At 50.5% G+C, this 20515-nt stretch overlaps 1 protein-coding gene across 1 annotated transcript; it reads left to right on the top strand.

Moving 5' to 3' along the window:
* Positions 1-1150: 1150 nt before the first annotated feature.
* LOC100283393 (uncharacterized) lies at positions 1151-2133 on the top strand. Its single transcript, NM_001156294.2, has one exon. The coding sequence runs from the start codon at positions 1233-1235 to the stop codon at positions 1944-1946; it is 714 nt and encodes a 237-aa protein (NP_001149766.2). The 5' UTR covers positions 1151-1232; the 3' UTR covers positions 1947-2133.
* The last annotated feature ends 18382 nt before the right edge of the window (positions 2134-20515 follow it).

Raw genomic sequence — 20515 nt, 5'->3', positions numbered from 1 at the left:
TGACACCAGCTAGGGACGCACGGATCGTGATGCGTCGTCTTCCTCGCCCATGGGGCCCCCACGACGTGCTCGCGCCGCCTGGCGTGGCGTGCCGCTCCCTGCCCCGCTCCAGGTGGGCCCTCGTGCGGCGGCTTTGCCTTTGCGTCCGTCTTCGTGCATCCTTCGGCCTTCGCTTTTGGGGTATCCGATTTTCGCTCCACGCCCTCCAGTCTCTCGTTATTGCCTCAGAGCCCTTGCTCTAGAAGAAAGTCACGGGAAGGATTAAGCTGCTCTTTGACAGCGAGTTAAGCGATAATAACTATTATTCACCATATTCGCTTAACTTTAATCCGTACAGATTTCTATTATTTCTACATTATTTTGGTCCCTATATATTATAGCCGAAGCAGTTAAAACAACCGACTTTAATTCGAAGCAAACATTAAATTACAACTTTTTAAACAGAGTGAGCTTAAATTAGGCTAATCACAAATATCATTTCATAACACTTTTTCCGACACTGTCACGTCATAAAAAAATGTCATTAAACTAAGAATCAAACAATATCTCTCGTTGCAAACTAAGAATGAAACCATACTAATTGTGTTTATAGGCAGTGCTCTAGCTTGATCACAGGAGAAAACTATGTGTATAGCGAACATGATTTTGAAAGTTTTCACATCAACAGTAGATGGGAATGATTTGTGGGAAAGCAGTGATATGCTATATTTTTCCATTGTATTCTAATTTATTAGATTGCATGAGAACTTCGGTGTAAGCAGTGTGGACTTTTTTTTTTTAAAAAAAAAGAGAGAGAATACTTAAAGATGGGTTCACTTGGGAAGAAGACCCGGCAGCGATTGCGCTAAGACCATCAGAGTGGAGGGACCTAAAAGGGAAACGGCACCCGTAACACCTGCCATACGTTACGTAATTTTGCAGGCCGGCAGGTGGCATAATCGGAAAACGGCTGCCTAATTTTAATGGCCGCCTCGCTAAAGACGAGGGGCGGCGGCGAGGACAGGACAGTCAAACCGCTCGCTGACTGCGCCGAGTTTTATTGCCTCTCGCCGCTCCACCACTCGCGCTCCGGCTTTCCGCTGTCTCTGCTGCCCTTTTTTAACCCACCCGGCTGCCTATAAATGCCGCCCCCTCCCCGTCACCTTGTCCTAGACGCAATACACATACAGCCCCTCTTGCCCACACCACCTCGCTGAACCGGAAGACCCGCACACACACGCCACTTGTAGACCATGGCGCCCCGGGTGGCGGACAAGTCGCCTCTACCGCCGGCCACCGGCCTGGGGCTGGGCGTTGGCGGAGGAGTCGGAGGCGTGGGCATGGGCCCGCACTACAGAGGCGTGAGGAAGCGTCCATGGGGACGCTACGCCGCCGAGATCCGCGACCCTGCCAAGAAAAGCCGTGTGTGGCTCGGCACGTACGACACGGCCGAGGAGGCCGCCAAGGCGTACGATTCCGCCGCCCGCGAGTTCCGAGGCGCCAAGGCCAAGACGAACTTCCCGTTCCCCTCCCAGTGCTCCGTCGCCTCCGGTGCTGCCGGTAGCGCCAGTAGCAACAGCACCGTGGATTCGAGCGGTGGCGGTAGCGGCTGTGGCATCCAGGCGCCTATGCAGGCCATGCCGCTTCCTCCGGCTCTCGATCTCGACCTCTTCCATCGGGCGGCCGCCGTGAACGCAGTCTCCACCGGCATGCGGTTTCCGTTCAAGGGCTATCCTGTCGCCTGCCCGACGCCACAGCAGTACTTTTTCTACGAGCAGGCGGCTGCCGCGGCATCCGGATACCGGATGCTCAAGGTCGCTCCACCGGCCGTGACTGTGGCCGCGGTTGCGCAGAGCGACTCCGACTCGTCGTCTGTGGTTGATCACTCCCCTTCGCCTCCCGCGGTGACGGCAAACAAGGTGGGCTTCGAACTGGATCTGAACTGGCCCCCGCCGGCAGAGAACTAGGCAGGCCGGAGTTTTTGGCTGACGACTTAGTAGCTTCCTTTTCCCTTTTGCCTTCATCAGGAATGTTACTTGTGGTTGTTTTGGTCCTGTATGGCTGTATTCTTGTTCTGTAGACTAAGAGATGGGGAGTCTTGTAAATATTTTTTTTCCGTCGAGACGGAAATGAACTGAGATCTGTTCGTCTGTCTGATCAAGCCGGCGTTGATATGGGCTTAAGCTATGGAGTATTGATTAGTAATTGCCAAGTACTGAGGATCTATTAGTTGTTGAGGGGAAAAAATGACCCAAACGAAATCTGTCCGGAAACGCTCCCTTGCCATCTTTCCATTCAAAGCTTTGTTGCGAAACGCAGGTCTGCATTTAATTTGCGCCGCTGCGTTTCCGCCACCAACTACTCCGTATTTTGTTGCCGTCAAGGTGACACGAGAAATTTACTGTACTACTTGTTTGGTCAGTGCCGCCTCTCATTCTGCATGGCCTTAATAACTCGACAAATCTTGTTTCCTCCTTGATGAGGCTGATTTGGAGCCAAGCGACGTGCTCATCAGCTGACCGCCGATGGGTTCACCGAGGAAGCAGAACTGCAGAAGCAACGTTATCCAGGCCACTGGTTTCCGCGGCTTTCCCCGCTCCACTAAAGCAATTATTATTGTTCTCACCGCGATCAATTTGCGGCGACGGCGACGAAATACTTTTGAAATCCTTGGTTGGTCCGGTCATGGTTGTATGGCACTGGCAGCGTCGAGGAGACGGCAGGGCGCGGCCGCGTGCAGATCTTTGAGAAGGAAAAAAGCAGATGCCATGGAGCGGGGGGAGTCGTGGGCCTTTGGCGGGAGGCAGGTGTGGACGGGACGACTCCTCGAGCGGTGGGGCGGCTGCATCTTTCCGCACCGGCGACGCTCTCTTTCGTACGACGGAATCGCCGCTGCGTTGTGCTACTCGTGACCTTGAGAATAACGTGTGCGTGTGGGCGGCGACACGTGTGCGCGGCGGCAGGCCCCGTCGTTGCCGGCTGCGGATCCGCTGCGGGCACCCCGCTCTGCCGGCCACGGTGGTTGGGCGGTCGCGTCTCGCGGCCGCGGGCGTGCCGGATCCGCTGATGGGCCGCGGGCGTGTCCCGTGTCCGGGGCGGCCGCGTCTGGATGCCGCGCGAGGACCGGGCGTGGTCTCGGCCGACAGCTGTGGGCCTGGCGCAGCGTGAGGGCCGGCATCAGGGGGCAGTGATTCGCGCGGCGGCAGCTTCTCCTCGCCGTGGGGCCCACCGCGCGCCGCGCCTCCGGATACCGGAGGATTTCTGCCTTCCGTCGTTTTACGCGCCTGCTTGTTTTGCTCTGCTAGGTGCACCTAAGGCTATCTACTGCAGTTCACACGTAATTATAACCATATTTAAACTACACTATAAATAAAAACAACAGTATAGAATAGTTTTTAGGCTATCCGCAGTGAGGAACTTTAACCAGAACGCTATAAATATAGAGTTGAATATGCAGTAAAAAACTGCCGCAGTGGTGAACTGTTTGAGTTACTCTAAACGGTATGAGGAAACCAGGAACACTACTTTCAGAGTACATGCAGCTCTTACTCGAAACACTGTTGCAGAGTGCCGGAACGCCTAGATCGGAGGAGAGAAGGAAGCGGTTTGTTGGCTGGGAAAAGAATAGAGTTAAAAAGAAATGATATAATATGTGATAGTTGGTATAGAGTTGAGATATAGAGTAAACATGACTGCAGAGGATTGTGGTATAGAGTAAACATGACTGCTGACGGGGATAGAATATTCCTTTTAGAGTAGAAATTTAGAGTAGTATGAGTGCGGATAGCCTTAGGTAATCATATAGATGAATTGTTACACACGTTATAATAACAAAGATGCATAGCATAAATTATAATATGGCCAGTTTGGATCCTCTTGTCTAATTGCTTGTACTCCCTCTGTCCGCTCGATTTAGACGCTGTAGAATTTTTTGGACAGGTTAAGTGAGTGGTAAAATGCGCATGTAACCGTGTTTTCTTTTTTAAACGTTAAACGTTAATTGCAGTACAACTAATAAAAGCTAATTAAGAGTTATGCTTTTTGTCCCTAAAAGAGGTCCACCTGCATGTCTCTGATAAGTAAATTTATTGTGCGCGTTTCGGACTTTTGAGGACGTGCACGAAAGATGCAAGATTTATACTGGTTCGGGCAGAACGTCCCTACATCTAGTTATTTGTGTCTTGCGATACTGACACAATTGACCGATGGCTTGCTGCCTCCCTTCGCGATAAACCATGAGTCAGACTCTTTCAGAACTCGAACACTAGCCGGTGACAACCTTAACGTTTCACGCATTCGAATACTGGTCGCTAGTGTGCCCACATCCGGCTACCCCTTACTCAATTTTTCGCTAGAGCGGCCACGAGCCTTTTGCGGACCGGCCTTCGAACTCTGGAAGAACTCTAGAATTCATGATCGTTTTGTCGTGAGTTTTTCTCTCTTCACCCCCCGCAAAAGGAATTCATTGTAGTCCTCATTATAGACATGACAAATATATCAAATTAAGTTGATAATTGCATTCCATGCATGTTTAAGTTAATCTGTCTTCCAATAGTATATACTTTTTAACTTTTTATATTTTATTAAATGTAATATTGATTGACTTTAAAAATCGAGAATACGATGCATGTCTTTTGGATGGAAGAACACTATTTTTCCTTCTAAAACGAAGCGACCACCTTGAAAATATAAGTTCTAACTGAAACAAATGGCACCAATAACAATCTCAACGTTTTAAGCTGTGTGGTAGCTTACGGTGAATCTATAATTTCATTTTACATCAATTATGACGATTATTTTGGAAACGGCAGCTGGGGTTTCAAGATGTAAGGATTTCTTTTAAAATGACAATAGTAGCTGCAGGCATAAGAAGATGCTCCCTTTGTTCTAAAATATGCGATGTTTTATTTTTTATATATCTTATTTAACTATTTAAAAAATAATAATAAGTATTATGTATTTTATTACGTATTATATACACTTTAGTTATATTATATTTATTTTATTATTTATAAAAAAAATAAATAGAATAAAATATCAAATATGTCGACGAGTACAGTTTAGAATTAACGGATTAGCAAAATATTTTAAAATCACTAGTACCGCGCAAGTACTACTTGGACCTATCTTTTGAGGGTGCCTGTGCTGTGCACTGTGTACCAATAATGTGCCATTTTCTTTACTGGACGGCACTACGGCAGGGAGGGAACCCACAGCAGAGGGCAAAATTGGAATCAATCAGCAGCGCGGCGGGCGTGCGGAGGAAAGCAATGGCGCGGCGGGATGTGGACGTGTGAGGAAGGGGAGGGGAGGTGCGGTGCGGTGGGGAGTGTGGGGGCATTGACTGAGACGTGCGTGCACGGAGGGGGGGCACCGATCGGCGTTGATGGCAGGTCGTGCCCATCGCATGCAATAGGCTAGCTCGTACGACTGCTGGTTGGGCGGAGTAGCGGCCGATGGCGTGGCGGAGCAGCGCGGACACGGAAAAGGGCGCGCGCTCTGCTCTGCCCTGCCCCGCTCCCTGTGGCGCAGTGTGCGGCTTTCATCCCCCTGCGTGGCCCCAGTACGTAGCTTTGGATCCAAGCAACGCCAGGAAACCGCACCGGAAGCTACGGGAAAGGCGAGCGCAGAGAAACCGCGGCCCGGGCCACGCCAGGCGGTCGCGGTGGGGGGCGTGGGCGTGGGCGTGCGTCGTCGCAAGTGGGGACACTGCCGGAGCCGGGGACGTCCTCGCTGGGTCTCCTGTCCTCCCGCCGCTACGCCACGTTTGGCGCTGCGCGGCGCCATAAAGTAATGGCCATGCATGCATGTAGATGTAGATAACGCCTCCTTTTTTTTGTGTGTGTGTGGGGGGGCAGCCCGCGCCGACCGCCGAGGGCGCATGCCGCTGCTGCGCGTGGGGCGGAAACGTACGGGTTGGTAAATTGGTGGCGAGGTCGTTGAACCGCCGATCTCGGCGCGGATTTGTCAAGGCTGGAGGCTGGAGGACCAGGCTCGAGGGAGGTGGGCGGGGCCGTAGCCGTAGGGGTGAGAATTTAGTGGTGGCGGGTACGCACACGCATGATCGGGCAAACAGCCGCTACCGACACGCTTTGCTTGTTGCCACGGTACTCGGGTAGGCCCACAGTCCAAGCGACTGTAAAACGTCCTCTAAGAGCAGCCACAATCATGTATATAGCACATTTTCTATAACCACATCTAATCAGTGAATCTTTATAACGATGCATCTATATAAATATATATATAGCTGTTTTTAATAATTATATATTATCTTTGTACCACCTTGGTTTCAACATATATGCTCGTTTCATGTACATAGGTAGCAGCACTCTCTCTGTATTTAATTTCTTGTCACATAGAACATAAACTAAACGTAAAAAGAAGATACATAAACTAAACGTAAAAAGATACTGTATTCTTTAAACATAGACCCATAACTTTTACACGAGAACTTCCACTGTACTTCTAGCTGGAGACACACGTACCAAGAAGATAGCGAAAAGACAAGAATACGCCTGAATCTTCTCTCCTGCGTTCATCGAGCGTGGTGTTCGGTGCCGTCGCTGCGGTGGCCTCGCCCCACAACCGTCCTCGCCGAACCGCAGGCTGAGCACCGCGCCAGCCCCGCGACCGGATCTCGGTCGCGCTAGCCCACTGACGGTGGAATCCGCGGCCAGATCTCATCCGCCCCAACTCCACCTACGCTGCGTACCTGTGCAGGAGGAGAGAGACGGTGCTGGGGGAGAAGTGGAGGGACGCTGCGGCCACTGGAGGAGGGCCGGAGGGGAGAGACGGAGCGACAGTAGGGTGGTGGGGCCGTCGTAGGACAAGACAAGAGACGCTAGCAGGGGGCGCCGTGCCGATGGCTGATGACGGGTAGTACGCTGTTACGCGTAAGGGGGACGGGTTTAAAATTGTTTTGCTGTGCGGCTGTGAGGAGTCTACCGTGGTAGTATAACATTGCGGCAACGTCTATTGGGCTGGCTAAAGCAGACGGAGAGATCAACGTCCCACGCAAGCACGCAGCGTACTAGTACCGCACAGGCGAGGCGACAGAAGCCTGAGCCTGACGCAACGACGCCTCGGCCACGAATCCGGTCAAACACCGTCGGCGGCGTCGCGTTGGCCTGGCCCTCAGATTTTCCCACCACGTGCGGCACGGGCCGAGCTGCTCCCATGAGCGCGACACGGCATCACTGCGCTGCGCCCGCCCCGCCGCCAGGGTCCCACGACTCTCAAGGCGGACGTTGACTGACCCGTCCCATCTACGCTTTGGGGGGGAAGGGAAGGGAGTCGGACACAGACAGCGAGCGCCCAGAGGATGGGCTCGCCGCACTACTCCACAGACGACGATTCGTGTACGTACTCCCCAGTCCCCACTTCCCTCCCGCACGGCGCCGCTGCAGCTTGCGGCGCTCCCGCGCTGCAGACGCTACGCCGCTCTCCTTTAATTTTGGTTCTCCGTGCCGCGGCGCCTTTCCGTCCAGCGGAGTACTGTGGCGAGCGGCGACCAAAAGCAGGCAAAAGGCCGCACGATGCGTGGCAGGCGCCGCTCGGCACAGAAATACGGCGGAGCCGGCTTTTCAAACGGTGCGGGGCTGTGGATGCGTGCAGCGTGCTACCACGGGCGGTGGGCCTCTCTGGTCAGATGACATCACGGCGCCAACCGTGAGGCACGTGACGCAGCGAGCTAGTACCGGCTACGGCCTACGGGTCAGGTCTGGCTGTGCGTGGTGCGCCTGTGCCAGCGGCGCCTGGTCTTGTCGGACGACCGCTGCACGGACGGACGCTTAACGGGCACCGGAAATTGAGCACATGCGGACGCTGGCCAGATGGTATCGTACGTCCTCGGTTGCTCGCCCTTCACGGCTGCACCCGCACCCATACATCGTGGTCAGGACGTCCTCGGCTGCCGCCTGCCGACGGTGTCGCTTTCTAACAATTTGTTCCGTAAAAAAATACTCGGGTTTATCTTAGAATTTTCTAAATTCCACAAAGTGTATCGAGATGTGTGCCAATACCTATAAAGTAAAATAAAAATACTTCATAATATAAAGATATGATACTCTTTTGTATAAACTAACTTAGGTTTAAGACTGCAAATGTTTATAACATAAAATAGATAATTTTTTATAAAAAAATTTATATATTTCATTATAAATCTAACATGATTGGTTCCACATCGCAAACAAATGGTATTACCATATAAACCAACTAAGACTCACCATGGCCTAACGTAGGGTCAAATTAGAGAGACACTTTTATGACAACAAGAGTACCTACAAAAATATCGACTTGGAAAAGAGGCAACTATGCTTTTATTTTGTCGATCACAATATCGACGTTTCATATACGCACCATCCTCTCATTTTTATGAACACGCGCATGTCTTATCAATATAAACATCTATATAAAAAAAGGCCCCAACTCGCGACAGAGGTGGCAGATCCCTGGGATCTATCTTTCGAGAATCTGAACCTTCTTCTAATGCATGCGGGAAGAGCCCCCGAACCCCCTATTCATCATTGTGGGTCTACCTGTGGGGCACATCTCGTCTTCTTGAGATTCCTTCCCACGCGTTCTGTCCACTAGAAAAGATAAGGGTGAACAATACCTTGCCTCCCTCGACGGTCGAGTTTATGGCAAATGGGTAATCTAAGTGAGACACCGGTTTCCTTTCACTGTAGCCAAGCACTAGGGTTGCTTATAACCGTCCTTATGTTTTCGGGTGCCGACTCATATAGTTACTGGCCCCGTTAGACATAGAGATGGCAATGAGTATCCGCGACCCGATACCCGATGGGTATTTACTCCATTAGGGTATGTATGTGGGCTAAATATTCTACCCGTGGGTCTGTTATTGGGCAAAAATCTTCACCCAATGGGTAAACGGGTATTAGAACGTTCCACCTTCACCCATACCCGTTAACCCGTGGGTATAAAATACCCAATATAAACTTAGCCCAAGCATGAACTTAGATTTTAGTCATCCATCTTTTTTACTATTTAATAACCTTTTAGACCATTATGTCATAGAAGGCTCAACGACAGTTTAATGACCATGTAATGGAACATGTAATTCACCCAATGTGTGTTGAATGGATGGTTAAATGATGCTAGAAATTTTGTAATGATATTTAGATGGATATACTTGATATTTGTATAATATAATATTTTGATAGATGTTTATTTTTTGTGGGTACGGATGACCCGATGGGTGACCCATACCCACGTGGGTATGGGTATGGGGGTAAATCCATACCCACCAGTGTATATGGGTGACCCGATGGGTTATTTTTTTGTCGTGGGTATGGGTATAGGGTAGTAATACCCGGTGGGTATTTACCCATTGCCATCTCTGGTTAGACATGGTCCAACGACTCGCTGCCACTCTCCATGATGAACCATGAGTATGATGCTTCCCGAAACTCAAACATGGCCTAAAGTACCCTTGGCTCCTATGGACCGGGGTCGTCGCCGCTAGCGTGCCTACTTCCTGATTGTCCATCACTCCACTATTTAAGGAGTGGCCTCGAGCCCTTGCGGACGGCCTTCAGACTCTGATTTTTGCAACGTCGAGTTGATCCCGTCGGGCGACATTCATCCATGTAGGTATCGCGGTCGTCGTGTTTTACGGAAGGAGCAGAACATGTCTGACCATGGCTCTATTCATCGTTTGGCGAGACCGTGTCTTTCCCACACAGTTCATCGTAGCTCTACTCTTTGGTTAGCCCTTTTTAGTATGTGTGTGGGGTCTGAGCCCTTCCTCCTTCGAGCGTCAGCGTTCCTTTTGGGATCCTGACCTTTTTTAACGTGTTGTGAGGCAAGCCCCGAGCCCCCTGTGACACCATCTTTTTATGGCTCCTCCCCACACGTTCTGTCTAACGAAAAGGGGAAGGGTGAGGAGTACCATGCTTCCCTTTGTGGTCGAGCTGGAGCTCGGTGAGTTACAAACGAGTAGTCTGAGTGCACCCTTGTTCCTTTCGCATGATCCAAGCATAGGGACCGCTGGTGACCGTCCTCATACTTCTAGCCGTCAACTCATATAGTTATAGGCCTCATTCGACTGGGTCCCACGGCTTGTTGTCTCTCTTTATGATAAACCATGATTCAGACATTTCTTGTAACTCGAACATGATCTAGAAGCGCCCTTGGCGTTCATGCTCTAGGGTCCTGGCCACTAGTGTGCCACTTCTTGATCACAGCTCACTTTGATATTTCAGGAGCGACCGCGAGCCCTAGCGGGCCAACCTTCGAACTACGATTACTCGGACCTGACGAGCATGCTCCTCGTCGTCTTTTGGCATGGATCTTAGGGGTCATGTTCCTGTAGAGGATAAAAGAATATAACATGAATGGGTGGAGTGGAGCAGGCTACCTTACCTAGTCGTGATCGCACAGTGGTTGGGTCTTGTCATTGTGTCGGTTTTGGGTGGTTGACATCCTTTGTCTGAATCGGACTTGGTAATTACCACGCCTTAGGGTCCGGGCGCAATCCTAATCGAACCGTGCTCATATAGTCGGTAGTGTCTTAAATAGTCGTTAGTGCTTATCGGGTCATATTGTTAAGCGATCGTGTGATAGCAGGTCGGTCGTTCCAGGTCTGGGGGCATCACTTTGTTTGGCTTCTTATTCGCCTTTTAACACAGAGCCCCTTTCTTTGTTCCCTGACATCTTTATTTGCCTTGCTCTAAAAACTATGGCATTTTGGAGCCGCTTGTGGCCAAGCAAGGTCGCCTTCTGGTAGGGTTCCTTCACCACTACAAGATTTGGCTGCACCACCTTAACCCTAACAGGATCCAGCACATGGCAACCTTTGTGGCGCTGTGTGAGGGGTATCTAGGGGTGTTTCCTTATTTCCATCTTAGGTGCCATTTCTTGTTGGTCGAGTTGCTCCGCGTATGGCTCTTCTTGTTCGCCTTATAACATAGAGCCCCTTTCTTTGTTCCCTGACATCTTTATTTGCCTTACTCTGAAAACTATGGCATTTTGGAGCCGCTTGTGGCCAAGCAAGGTCGCCTTCTGGTAGGGTTCCTTCACCACTACAAGATTTGGCTGCACCACATTAACCCTAACAGGATCCAGCACATGGCAACCTTTGTGGCGTTGTGTGAGGGGTATCTAGGGATGTTTCATTATTTCATCTTAGGTGCCATTTCTTGTTGGTCCAGTTGCTCCGCGTATGGCCAGTGCCGAACACACAGGTTGAGACAACTAAATTGGCTGTGCGGTTTTTCACCTGTAGGTAGCGCGTTCCAAGGGATACGTCCCTCTGCGACTGTGTTCCTCCAACAAGTGTTGGCACAGTCAATGATTCACCTTCGTAGCTAAGGGTCCCTTCTCGCCGTCGGCCACGGTCTTCCCCCTTTTTATCTGATGCGCCTCCAAAATCCCCCAAAGCTTGGTATGGGGTGTCCCCGAAAGCGAGAAAAAGAGGACCGCTCGGTCTTATCGCAACTTTCTCAATCCTTCACGACAGTGGAGTGACGGTTGCATGGATGATTAGACATCAACCATTAAGTTTGTCAAGGAAGCGTGTGGTCGAAGGGAGTCTAGGCATCATCATTGCCTTTTGTTGCCACCCCACCCAAAACACACCGGTGAGAGACGATAGGCAACACAAGGAGCTAGGAGGCTCTTGGTGCGGCTGGTGGGCGTCGGTCCCTCAGTCAATGGCTCGGATCCTAGCACGCGGCCTGGCTTCGAGGTTCGCCTAGCGTGCCACCTGGCCTATACCCGATCAGGACATTGTCGACGTACTCCAAATTGGTCTCCTACATAAACAGTCACATGCAAACATCAGTCCGAGTCATGTTTGGCTCCCCAGGGGAGGTATCGGCCATAAAGAACCGATGACTTCCTAGGATCTAGTTGGCCCATGTATCAGGGACACGTGAATCCGAGAACACTCCAAAACCTGGTCCTACTCATGTGAAGCAGATCTGAGTCACCATGGTTACAACCTTCACCACATAATCAGAACATCCTACAAGTAATCAGGCCTAGCGAACAGGGCAAGCGACAAAATGCCAACCAGGCCAGTGGCCTAAGGACCAGTGAGAGCCAATCCCCGGAATAATCCTTGTCTCGACCGACATGATGCATTCGGCACGTTACCAGAACATCCGACCCGTGTGTAGTGCCTAACTATGCGGATGTTAGGTAGATCCTCGACACATGAGGACTAACCATGACAAATCAGATCTACTATATGAATCAGGATGAGGCTCCGCCCTCGTGCTTGGAGATACGCACGGGGATGGCTAAACTCTCGCTATCGACAGACAATGTGTACATATAATGCAACCGTCGATCCTACTCTATGCATACTACAATAACTAGTGCTTCTCACCATAAAAATGCTTCAATATGAGAAGACACAAACGTAAATGAATGAGAACGATTCCACCCTGATCGCTTGGTGCGATCAGGGTGGCATGGCACTTACCCATGGAAAACCCTGGAACAGAGCGGCGATACGCCAAGCTTGTGCTCCCAAAACATGTGAAGATTTATGATTACCTTAATGAGTGCATTAGGTACATATTTATAGCCTGAAGGCTTGCTAATCCTAATGATTTTAAAAATGAACTTTATCTTCCTACTTTTAGGCTATTTTACCTTATCTTACTAAATACACAACCACTTTGGCCTGAAAAATTCCCGCGCAGGGGCCGATATTCCATTTTTTCGAACCGCTCCATGCAGCCCATTCTACGCTACAACCTAATTTTGTCCTTGTTAAATTCTGGTGACAACACATGCCACCCTGCTTTCGGCAATGGTAATTTCGAAACAACCATTTTATCCTTTTCTTTTCCATTGCCCCGTTTTTTCTGTCTTTGGGTGTGCGTCGTGCCTCTTTAATGGCACATGACATTTCTGTTCATACTCTCGAGAAGCGACGCGGTGTCGTATCCTCTTCTGCCTCATCCCCTACTCAAGGAATGAAACCATCTGTGGCCGGCCACAGAGACTAACATGTGGGTCTGGTACGTGTCATGGCTCACATGCAGTGGTGTCGACGTTTCGGACCTGTGATGGACCGTCAACCGACTAGTGAATTTGTCGCTGCGTGTCCCTACCCAGATGGGTTGATGCAAGATGGAACACAAGCGGGAGGATGAGGCTTATATTATCTTGCACCGAGGTGCTCGTAGTAGGGGTTACAAGCGTTGCGAGGGAGCGAGCGAGCGAGAGAGAGAGAGAGTATGGCCTTGGGGGTGAGCTGTCTGAGTTCGCCTCCACCGCGTCTCTCCTACTCTGCCTACCTCTGCTCGCCTGCCTTCGCTGCGTACGTCTGTGCGTCCGCTCGCCCTCGTGTGAACGTGCCTTAGGAAGGCCCTGGACATCCCCTTTTATAGATACAAGGAGATGGCCCAGCTGTACAATGGGGGTGTAGCTATATGCTAACGTGGCTGGCGGTGAAGTGCCTTAAGCCCTGTACATGTGCTAACGTGGCCATCGGAGAAGCGCCTTGAGCCCTGTGGAAGCATAGCTGGCGGTGCGGTATGGACCCTTCTAACGTTTCCTTGCTTCCGTAAGGAGCTGAGGGCCATCGACGTCATGGTCGTACGCGGGGAACCATCATTACCTGCTATCGGAGTAGTTTGATGTGACTCCGGTCTTGTTCCTTCGTAGCAAGGGGTGGCTAGCTAGCGGTAGGGTAATGATGTATTCCCCTGTAGCGTAGTTGGTCTGAGGCCGAGGTGGGGCGAGGCGGAGACGTCTCCTGAGGCCGAGGCCTGGGGTCGGGCGAGGACGTGACTCCTCCCGAGGCCGAGGCCCAGGGTCGGGCGAGGCGGAGCTCCCTGTTGCGCCCGAGGCTGAACTCGGGTGGAGGGCGTGACTCAGCTTTACCCTGGTGGTTGGCACAGTAGTCGGAACGGGGTGAATAGCGCTGTTTTCCTGTCAGAACGGTCAGTAAAGGGGCGAAGTGTCTGCGGTCACTTCGACCTTGCCGACTGAAAGGGAATTAGGCTTACACCTTTTTCCTAATTGATTTTGGTGGTTGAATTGCCCAACACAAATAATTGGACTAACTAGTTTGCTCTAGTCTATAAGTTTTACAGGTGCCAAAGGTTCACATTAAGCCAATAAAAAGACCAAGAAAGGGTTCAAACAAAGAGAGCAAAAGACAACCCAAAGGCACCCTGGTCTGGCGCACCGGACTGTCCGGTGTGCCACCAGACAGTGTCTGGTGCACCACCGGACAGTGTCCGGTGCACCAGGGCACTTGAAGCTGAACTCGCTACCTTCGGGAATTTTAGAGGGCGCTCCGCTATAATTCACCGGACTGTCCGGTGAGTCACCGGACAGTGTCCGGTGCACACCGGACTATCCGGTGTGACAGCGGAGCAACAGCTATTTCGCGCGCAACGGTCGTCTGCAACCGCATTCAATGCGCTACAGTGCGCGCCAAAGTTAGAGCACGCACAGTTGGCGCACCGGACAGTCTACAGGACCTGTCCGGTGCACCACCGGACAGCCCAGAGGCCCCACAAGTCAGAGCTCCAACGGTCGAACCCCAACGGCTGGCTGACGTGGCTGGCGCATCGGACAGTGTCCGGTGGCGCACCGGACTGTCCGGTGCGCCATGCGACAGCAGTCTTCCAACGACCATTTTTGGTGGTTGGAGCTATAAATACCCAACCACCCCACATTCAATGGCATCCAAGTTTCTACACTTCTACACCTTACAAGAGCTATAGCATTCAATACAAGACACACCAAAGAGATCAAATCCTTTCCCAACTCCAGACAAAGCTTTAGTGATTAGAGAGAGAGATTTGTTGTGTTCATTTGAGCTCTTGCGCTTGGATTGCTTCTTTTCTTTCTCCACTCTTGTGATCAAACTCAATTGTAACCAAGGTAAGAGACACCAATTGTGTGGTGGTCCTTGCGGGGACTTTGTGTCCCGTTTGATTGAGAAGAAGAAGCTCACTCGGTCTAGGTGACCGTTTGAGAGAGGGAAAGGGTTGAAAGAGATCTGGTCTTTGTGACCACCTCAACGGGGAGTAGGTTTGCAAGAACTGAACCTCGGTAAAACAAATCCTTGTGTCCCACTCATTGTTTGCTCACGATTTGTTTTTGCCCTCTCTCTCAGACTCGTTTATATTTCTAACGCTAACCCGGCTTGTAGTTGTGATTAAGTTTATAAATTTTAGATTCATCCTATTCACCCCCCCTCTAGGCGACTTTCAATTGGTATCAGAACCCGGTGCTTCATTAGAACCTAACCGCTCAAAGTGATGTCGGGAGATCACGCCAAGAAGGAGATGGTGACCGGCGAGAAGCCCGCTACAAGCCACGGGAAAGCTCCATCGGGAGAGTCCCGCAACAAGGGGAAGGAAAAGGAATCCCCTTCACACAAGTCGCGTCAGAGCGGTGACAAGAAGAAGAAGATGAGGAAGGCGGTCTACTACGAGACCGACTCCTCGTCACCATCCACCTCCGGCTTCAACACGCCATCCGTAACTTCTAAGCTCCATGAGCGCAAGAAGTTTAGTAAGATCCCCCTACGCTATCCTCGCATTCCTAAACATACGCCATTACTTTCCGTCCCATTGGGCAAACCACCAACGTTTGATGGTGAAGATTATGCTAGGTGGAGTGATATGATGCGATATCACCTAACCTCACTCCACAAAAGTATTTGGGATGTTGTTGAGTTTGGTGTACAGGTACCATCCGTAGGGGATGAAGATTATGATGAGGACGAAGTGGCCCAAATCGTGCACTTCAACTCCCAAGCCACCACTATACTCCTCACCTCTCTAAGTCGAGAGGAGTATAACAAGGTGCAAGGATTGAAGAGCGCCAAGGAGATTTGGAGAATTCATTCTAGGAAGTCTCACTCTCGCCCTAATCATGCTTTTATGTATAAGGGTGAGACATCTAGCTCTAGGCAATCAACCCGTGCTAAATTGCCTGAGAAGAAAACTCCAATTGCATCAAATGTTTCTAAAATTTCATTTAAAACTTTTGATACATCTAATGTTTTAACTAACAAATACGGCAAGGTAGTTGCCAAATATGTTGGGGGCAAGCACAAGGGGTCAAAGACTTGTGTTTGGGTACCCAAAGTTCTTGTATCTAATGTCAAAGGACCCAAAACCATTTGGGTACCTAAAATCAAGAACTAAACTTGTTTTGTAGGTTTATGCATCCGGGGGCTCAAGTTGGATCATTGATAGCGGGTGCACAAACCACATGACCGAGGAGAAGAAGATGTTCTCCTCCTATGAGAAAAACCAAGATCCCCAAAGAGCGATCACATTCGGGGATGGAAATCAAGGTTTGGTCAAAGGATTGGGAAGAATTGCTATATCTCCTGGTCACTCCATTTCCAATGTTTTTCTTGTAGATTCTTTAGATTACAACTTGCTTTCAGTTTTGCAATTATGTAAAATGGGCTACAACTGTCTTTTTACAGATGTAGGTGTTACTGTCTTTAGAAGATGTGATGATTCAATAGCATTTAAGGGAGTGTTAGAGGGTCAGCTATACTTAGTAGATTTTGATAGAGCTGAACTCGACACTTGCTTAATTGCTAAGACTAACGTGGGCTGGCTCTGGCATCGCCGACTAGCACATGTTGGAATGAAGAATCTTCACAAGCTTCTAAAGGGAGAACACATTTTGGGACTAACAAATGTTCATTTTGAGAAAGACAGGGTTTGTAGTGCATGTCAGGCAGGGAAGCAAGTTGGTGTTCATCATCCACACAAGAACATCATGACCACTGACAGGCCACTCGAGCTCCTACACATGGACCTATTCGGCCCGATAGCTTACATAAGCATCGGCGGGAGTAAGTGCTGTCTAGTTATTGTGGATGATTATTCTCGCTTCACTTGAGTGTTCTTTTTGCAGGAAAAATCTCATACCCAAGAGACCTTAAAGGGATTCTTGAGACGGGCTCAAAACGAGTTCGGCTTAAGGATCAAAAAGATTAGAAGCGACAACGGGACGGAGTTCAAGAACTCTCAAACTGAAGGCTTCCTTGAGGAGGAGGGCATCAAGCATGAGTTCTCTTCTCCTTACACCCACAACAAAATGGTGTAGTGGAGAGGAAGAATAGAACTCTATTGGACATGGCAAGAACCATGCTTGATGAGTACAAGACTTCGGATCGGTTTTGGGCCGAGGCGGTCAACACTGTCTGCTACGCCATCAACCGATTATATCTACACCGAATCCTCAAGAAGACATCATATGAACTCCTAACCGATAAAAAGCCCAATGTTTCATATTTTAGAGTCTTTGGTAGCAAATGCTTTATTCTTGTTAAAAGAGGTAGAAAATCTAAATTTGCTCCTAAGGCAGTAGAAGGCTTTTTACTAGGATATGATTCAAACACAAGGGCATATAGAGTATTTAACAAGTCCTCCGGACTAGTTGAAGTTTCTTGTGACATTGTGTTTGATGAGACTAACGGCTCTCAAGCAGAGCAAGTTGATCTTGATGAGATAGGTGATGAAGAGGCTCCGTGCGTCGCGCTAAGGAACATGTCCATTGGGGATGTGTGTCCAAAAGAATCCGAAGAGCCACCACATGCACAAGATCAACTGTCTTCCTCCACACAAGCATATCCACCAACTCAAGATGAGGATAAGGCTCAAAATGATGAAGGAGAAAATCAAGAAGTTGAGCTACCTCAAGAGGAGAGCAATGATTAAGGGGGAGATGCCCATGATCAAGATGAGGAAGATGAACAAGTTCCAAAACCGCCACACCCAAGAGTCCACCAAGCAATCCAATGAGATCACCCCGTGAACACCATCCTCGGTGATATTCAAAAGGGGGTAACTACTCGATCTCGGGTTGCTCATTTTTGTGAACATTACTCTTTTGTTTCCTCTATTGAGCCACACAGGGTAGAGGAAGCACTACGAGATTCGGATTGGGTGGTGGCGATGCAAGAGGAGCTCAACAACTTCACTAGGAATGAGGTATGGCATTTAGTTCCACGTCCTAACCAAAATGTTGTAGGAACCAAGTGGGTCTTCCGCAACAAGCAAGATGAGCATGGTGTGGTGACAAGGAACAAAGCCCGACTTGTGGCCAAGGGATATTCACAAGTCGAAGGTTTGGATTTCGGTGAAACCTATGCACCCGTAGCTAGGCTTGAGTCAATTCACATATTACTTGCCTATGCTACTTACCATGGCTTCAAGCTTTATCAAATGGACGTGAAAAGTGCCTTCCTCAATGGACCAATCAAGGAGGAGGTCTATGTTGAGCAACCTCCCGGCTTTAAAGATAGTGAGTATCCTAACCATGTCTATAAACTCTCTAAGGCGCTTTATGGGCTCAAACAAGCCCCAAGAGCATGGTATGAATGCCTAAGAGATTTTCTTGTCACTAATAGCTTCAAAGTCAGAAAAGCCGATCCTACTCTATTTACTAAAACCCTTGACAACGATTTGTTTGTATGCCAAATTTATGTTGATGATATTATATTTGGGTCTACTAACGAATCTACATGTGAGGAATTTAGTAGGATCATGACACAAAAATTCGAGATGTCAATGATGGGGGAGTTGAAGTACTTCTTAGGATTTCAAGTGAAGCAACTCCAAGAAGGCACCTTCATTAGCCAAACGAAGTATATTCAAGACATTCTAAACAAGTTTGGAATGAAGGATGCCAAGCCCATCAAGACACCCATGGGAACCAATGGACATCTTGACCTCGACACGGGAGGTAAATCCGTCGATCAAAAGGTATACCGCTCAATGATAGGCTCTTTACTCTATTTATGTGCATCTCGACCGGACATTATGCTTTCCGTATGCATGTGTGCAAGATTCCAAGCCGACCCTAAGGAAGCTCACCTTACGGCCGCAAAACGAATCTTGAGATATTTGGTTCATACTCCTAAGTTTGGGCTTTGGTACTGTCGGCGTTTCGACCCCGGGGGGTCCCTGGACCGACGAGTAAATTGTCGCCGCGTATCCCAGCCCAGATGGGTCGGCGCGAGACGGAGCACGAAGGGGGGCAAAAGAGAGGGAGACAGGCGTAAAGGGGGAAACCCGCGGCCTTCGTGTTGTCCTGCGCCCAGGTCGGGTGCGCTTGCAGTAGGGGTTACAAGCGTCCGCGTGGGAGAGAGCGAGAGGCTTATGCGCGCCGTCCCGTTCCCCCGCGCGGCCAACCTTCTCGTATGAGAGCCCTAGACCTTCCTTTTATAGACGTAAGGAGAGGGCCCAGATGTACAATAGGAGATGTAGCAGTGTGCTAACGTGTCTAGCAGAGAGGAGCTAGCGCCCTAAGTACATGCCGTCGTGGCAGCCGGAGAGGTTTTGGCACCCTGTTCATGTGATGTTGTGGCCGTCGGAGGAGCGCTGGAGCCTTGCGGAAGGACAGCTGTCGAGTCCTTGCTGACGTCTCCTTGCTTCCGTAAGGGGCTGAGAGCCGCCGTCGTCATGGAGCACGCGGGGCGCCATCATTACTTGTTTACCAGGGCGAGCCAGATGGGACACCGGTCTTGTTCCCCGTAGCCTAAGCTAGCTAGGGGTAGGGTAATGATGACCCCCCTGTGACGTGGTCGGTCCGAGCCCTGGGTCGGGCGAGGCGGAGGCTCCTCCGAGGTTGAGGTCGAGTCTGTCTTCCGAGGTCGAGTTCGAGTCCGAGCCCCGGGTCGGGCGAGGCGGAGACCATCGTCTGAGGCCAAGGCTGAGTCCGAGCCCTGGGGTCGGGCGAGGTGGAGTTCGTCGTCTTCCGGGGCCAAGGCCGAGTCCGAGCCCTAGGGTCGGGCGAGGCGGAGCTTCCTATGGCGCCCGAAGCCGGACTTGGCTACTGTCAGCCTCTCTCTGTCGAGTGGCACAACAGTCGAATTGGCGCAGGTGGCGCTGTCTTCTTGTCAGGCCGGTCAGTGGAGCGGTGAAGTGAATGCGGTCACTTCGGCTCTGTCGACTGAAGGGCGCGCGTCAGGATAAGTTGTCAGGCCATCCTTGCATTAAATGCTCCTGCGATACGGTCGGTCGGTGTGGCGATCCGGCCAAGGTTGCTTCTCGGCGAAGACTGGGCCTCGGGCGAGCCGAAGGTGTGTCCGTTGCTTGAGGGGGCCTAGGGCGAGACGTGAATCCTCCGGGGTCGGCTGCCCTTGCCCGAGGCTGGGGTCGGGCGAGGCGAGATCGTGTCCCTTGAGTGGACCGAGCCTTGGCTTAATCGCACCCATCAGGCCTTTGCAGCTTTGTGCTGATGGGGGTTACCAGCTGAGATTAGGAGTCTTGGGGGTACCCCTAATTATGGTCCCCGACAGTAGCCCCCGAGCCTCAAAGGGAGTGTTAATACTCGCTTGGAGGCTTTTGTCGCACTTTTTTGCAAGGGGACCGACCTTTCTCGGTTGCGTTTCGTTCCGGTGGGGGCACGCGAGCGCACCCGCCGGGTGTAGCCCCCGAGGCCTCGGAGGAATGGTTTGACTCCTCCGAGGTCTTAGTGCGTTTCGTGATGCTTCGACCGGTCTGGTTGTTCCCTCATGCGAATTGGCCGTAGCCCGGGTGCATAATCGAGTCCCAAGTTCTCGGGCTGG

Source organism: Zea mays, chromosome 3 (genome assembly GCF_902167145.1).
Source record: "Zea mays cultivar B73 chromosome 3, Zm-B73-REFERENCE-NAM-5.0, whole genome shotgun sequence".
Lineage (NCBI taxonomy): Eukaryota > Viridiplantae > Streptophyta > Magnoliopsida > Poales > Poaceae > Zea > Zea mays.
The sequence above is the reverse complement of the archived record's forward strand: the minus strand, read 5'-3'. Positions and strand labels throughout refer to the sequence as shown.

Bases quoted from the DNA above. Each gene is read 5' to 3' on its own strand.
- LOC100283393 (NM_001156294.2), top strand. From the start codon at position 1,233: ATGGCGCCCCGGGTGGCGGACAAGTCGCCTCTACCGCCGGCCACCGGC.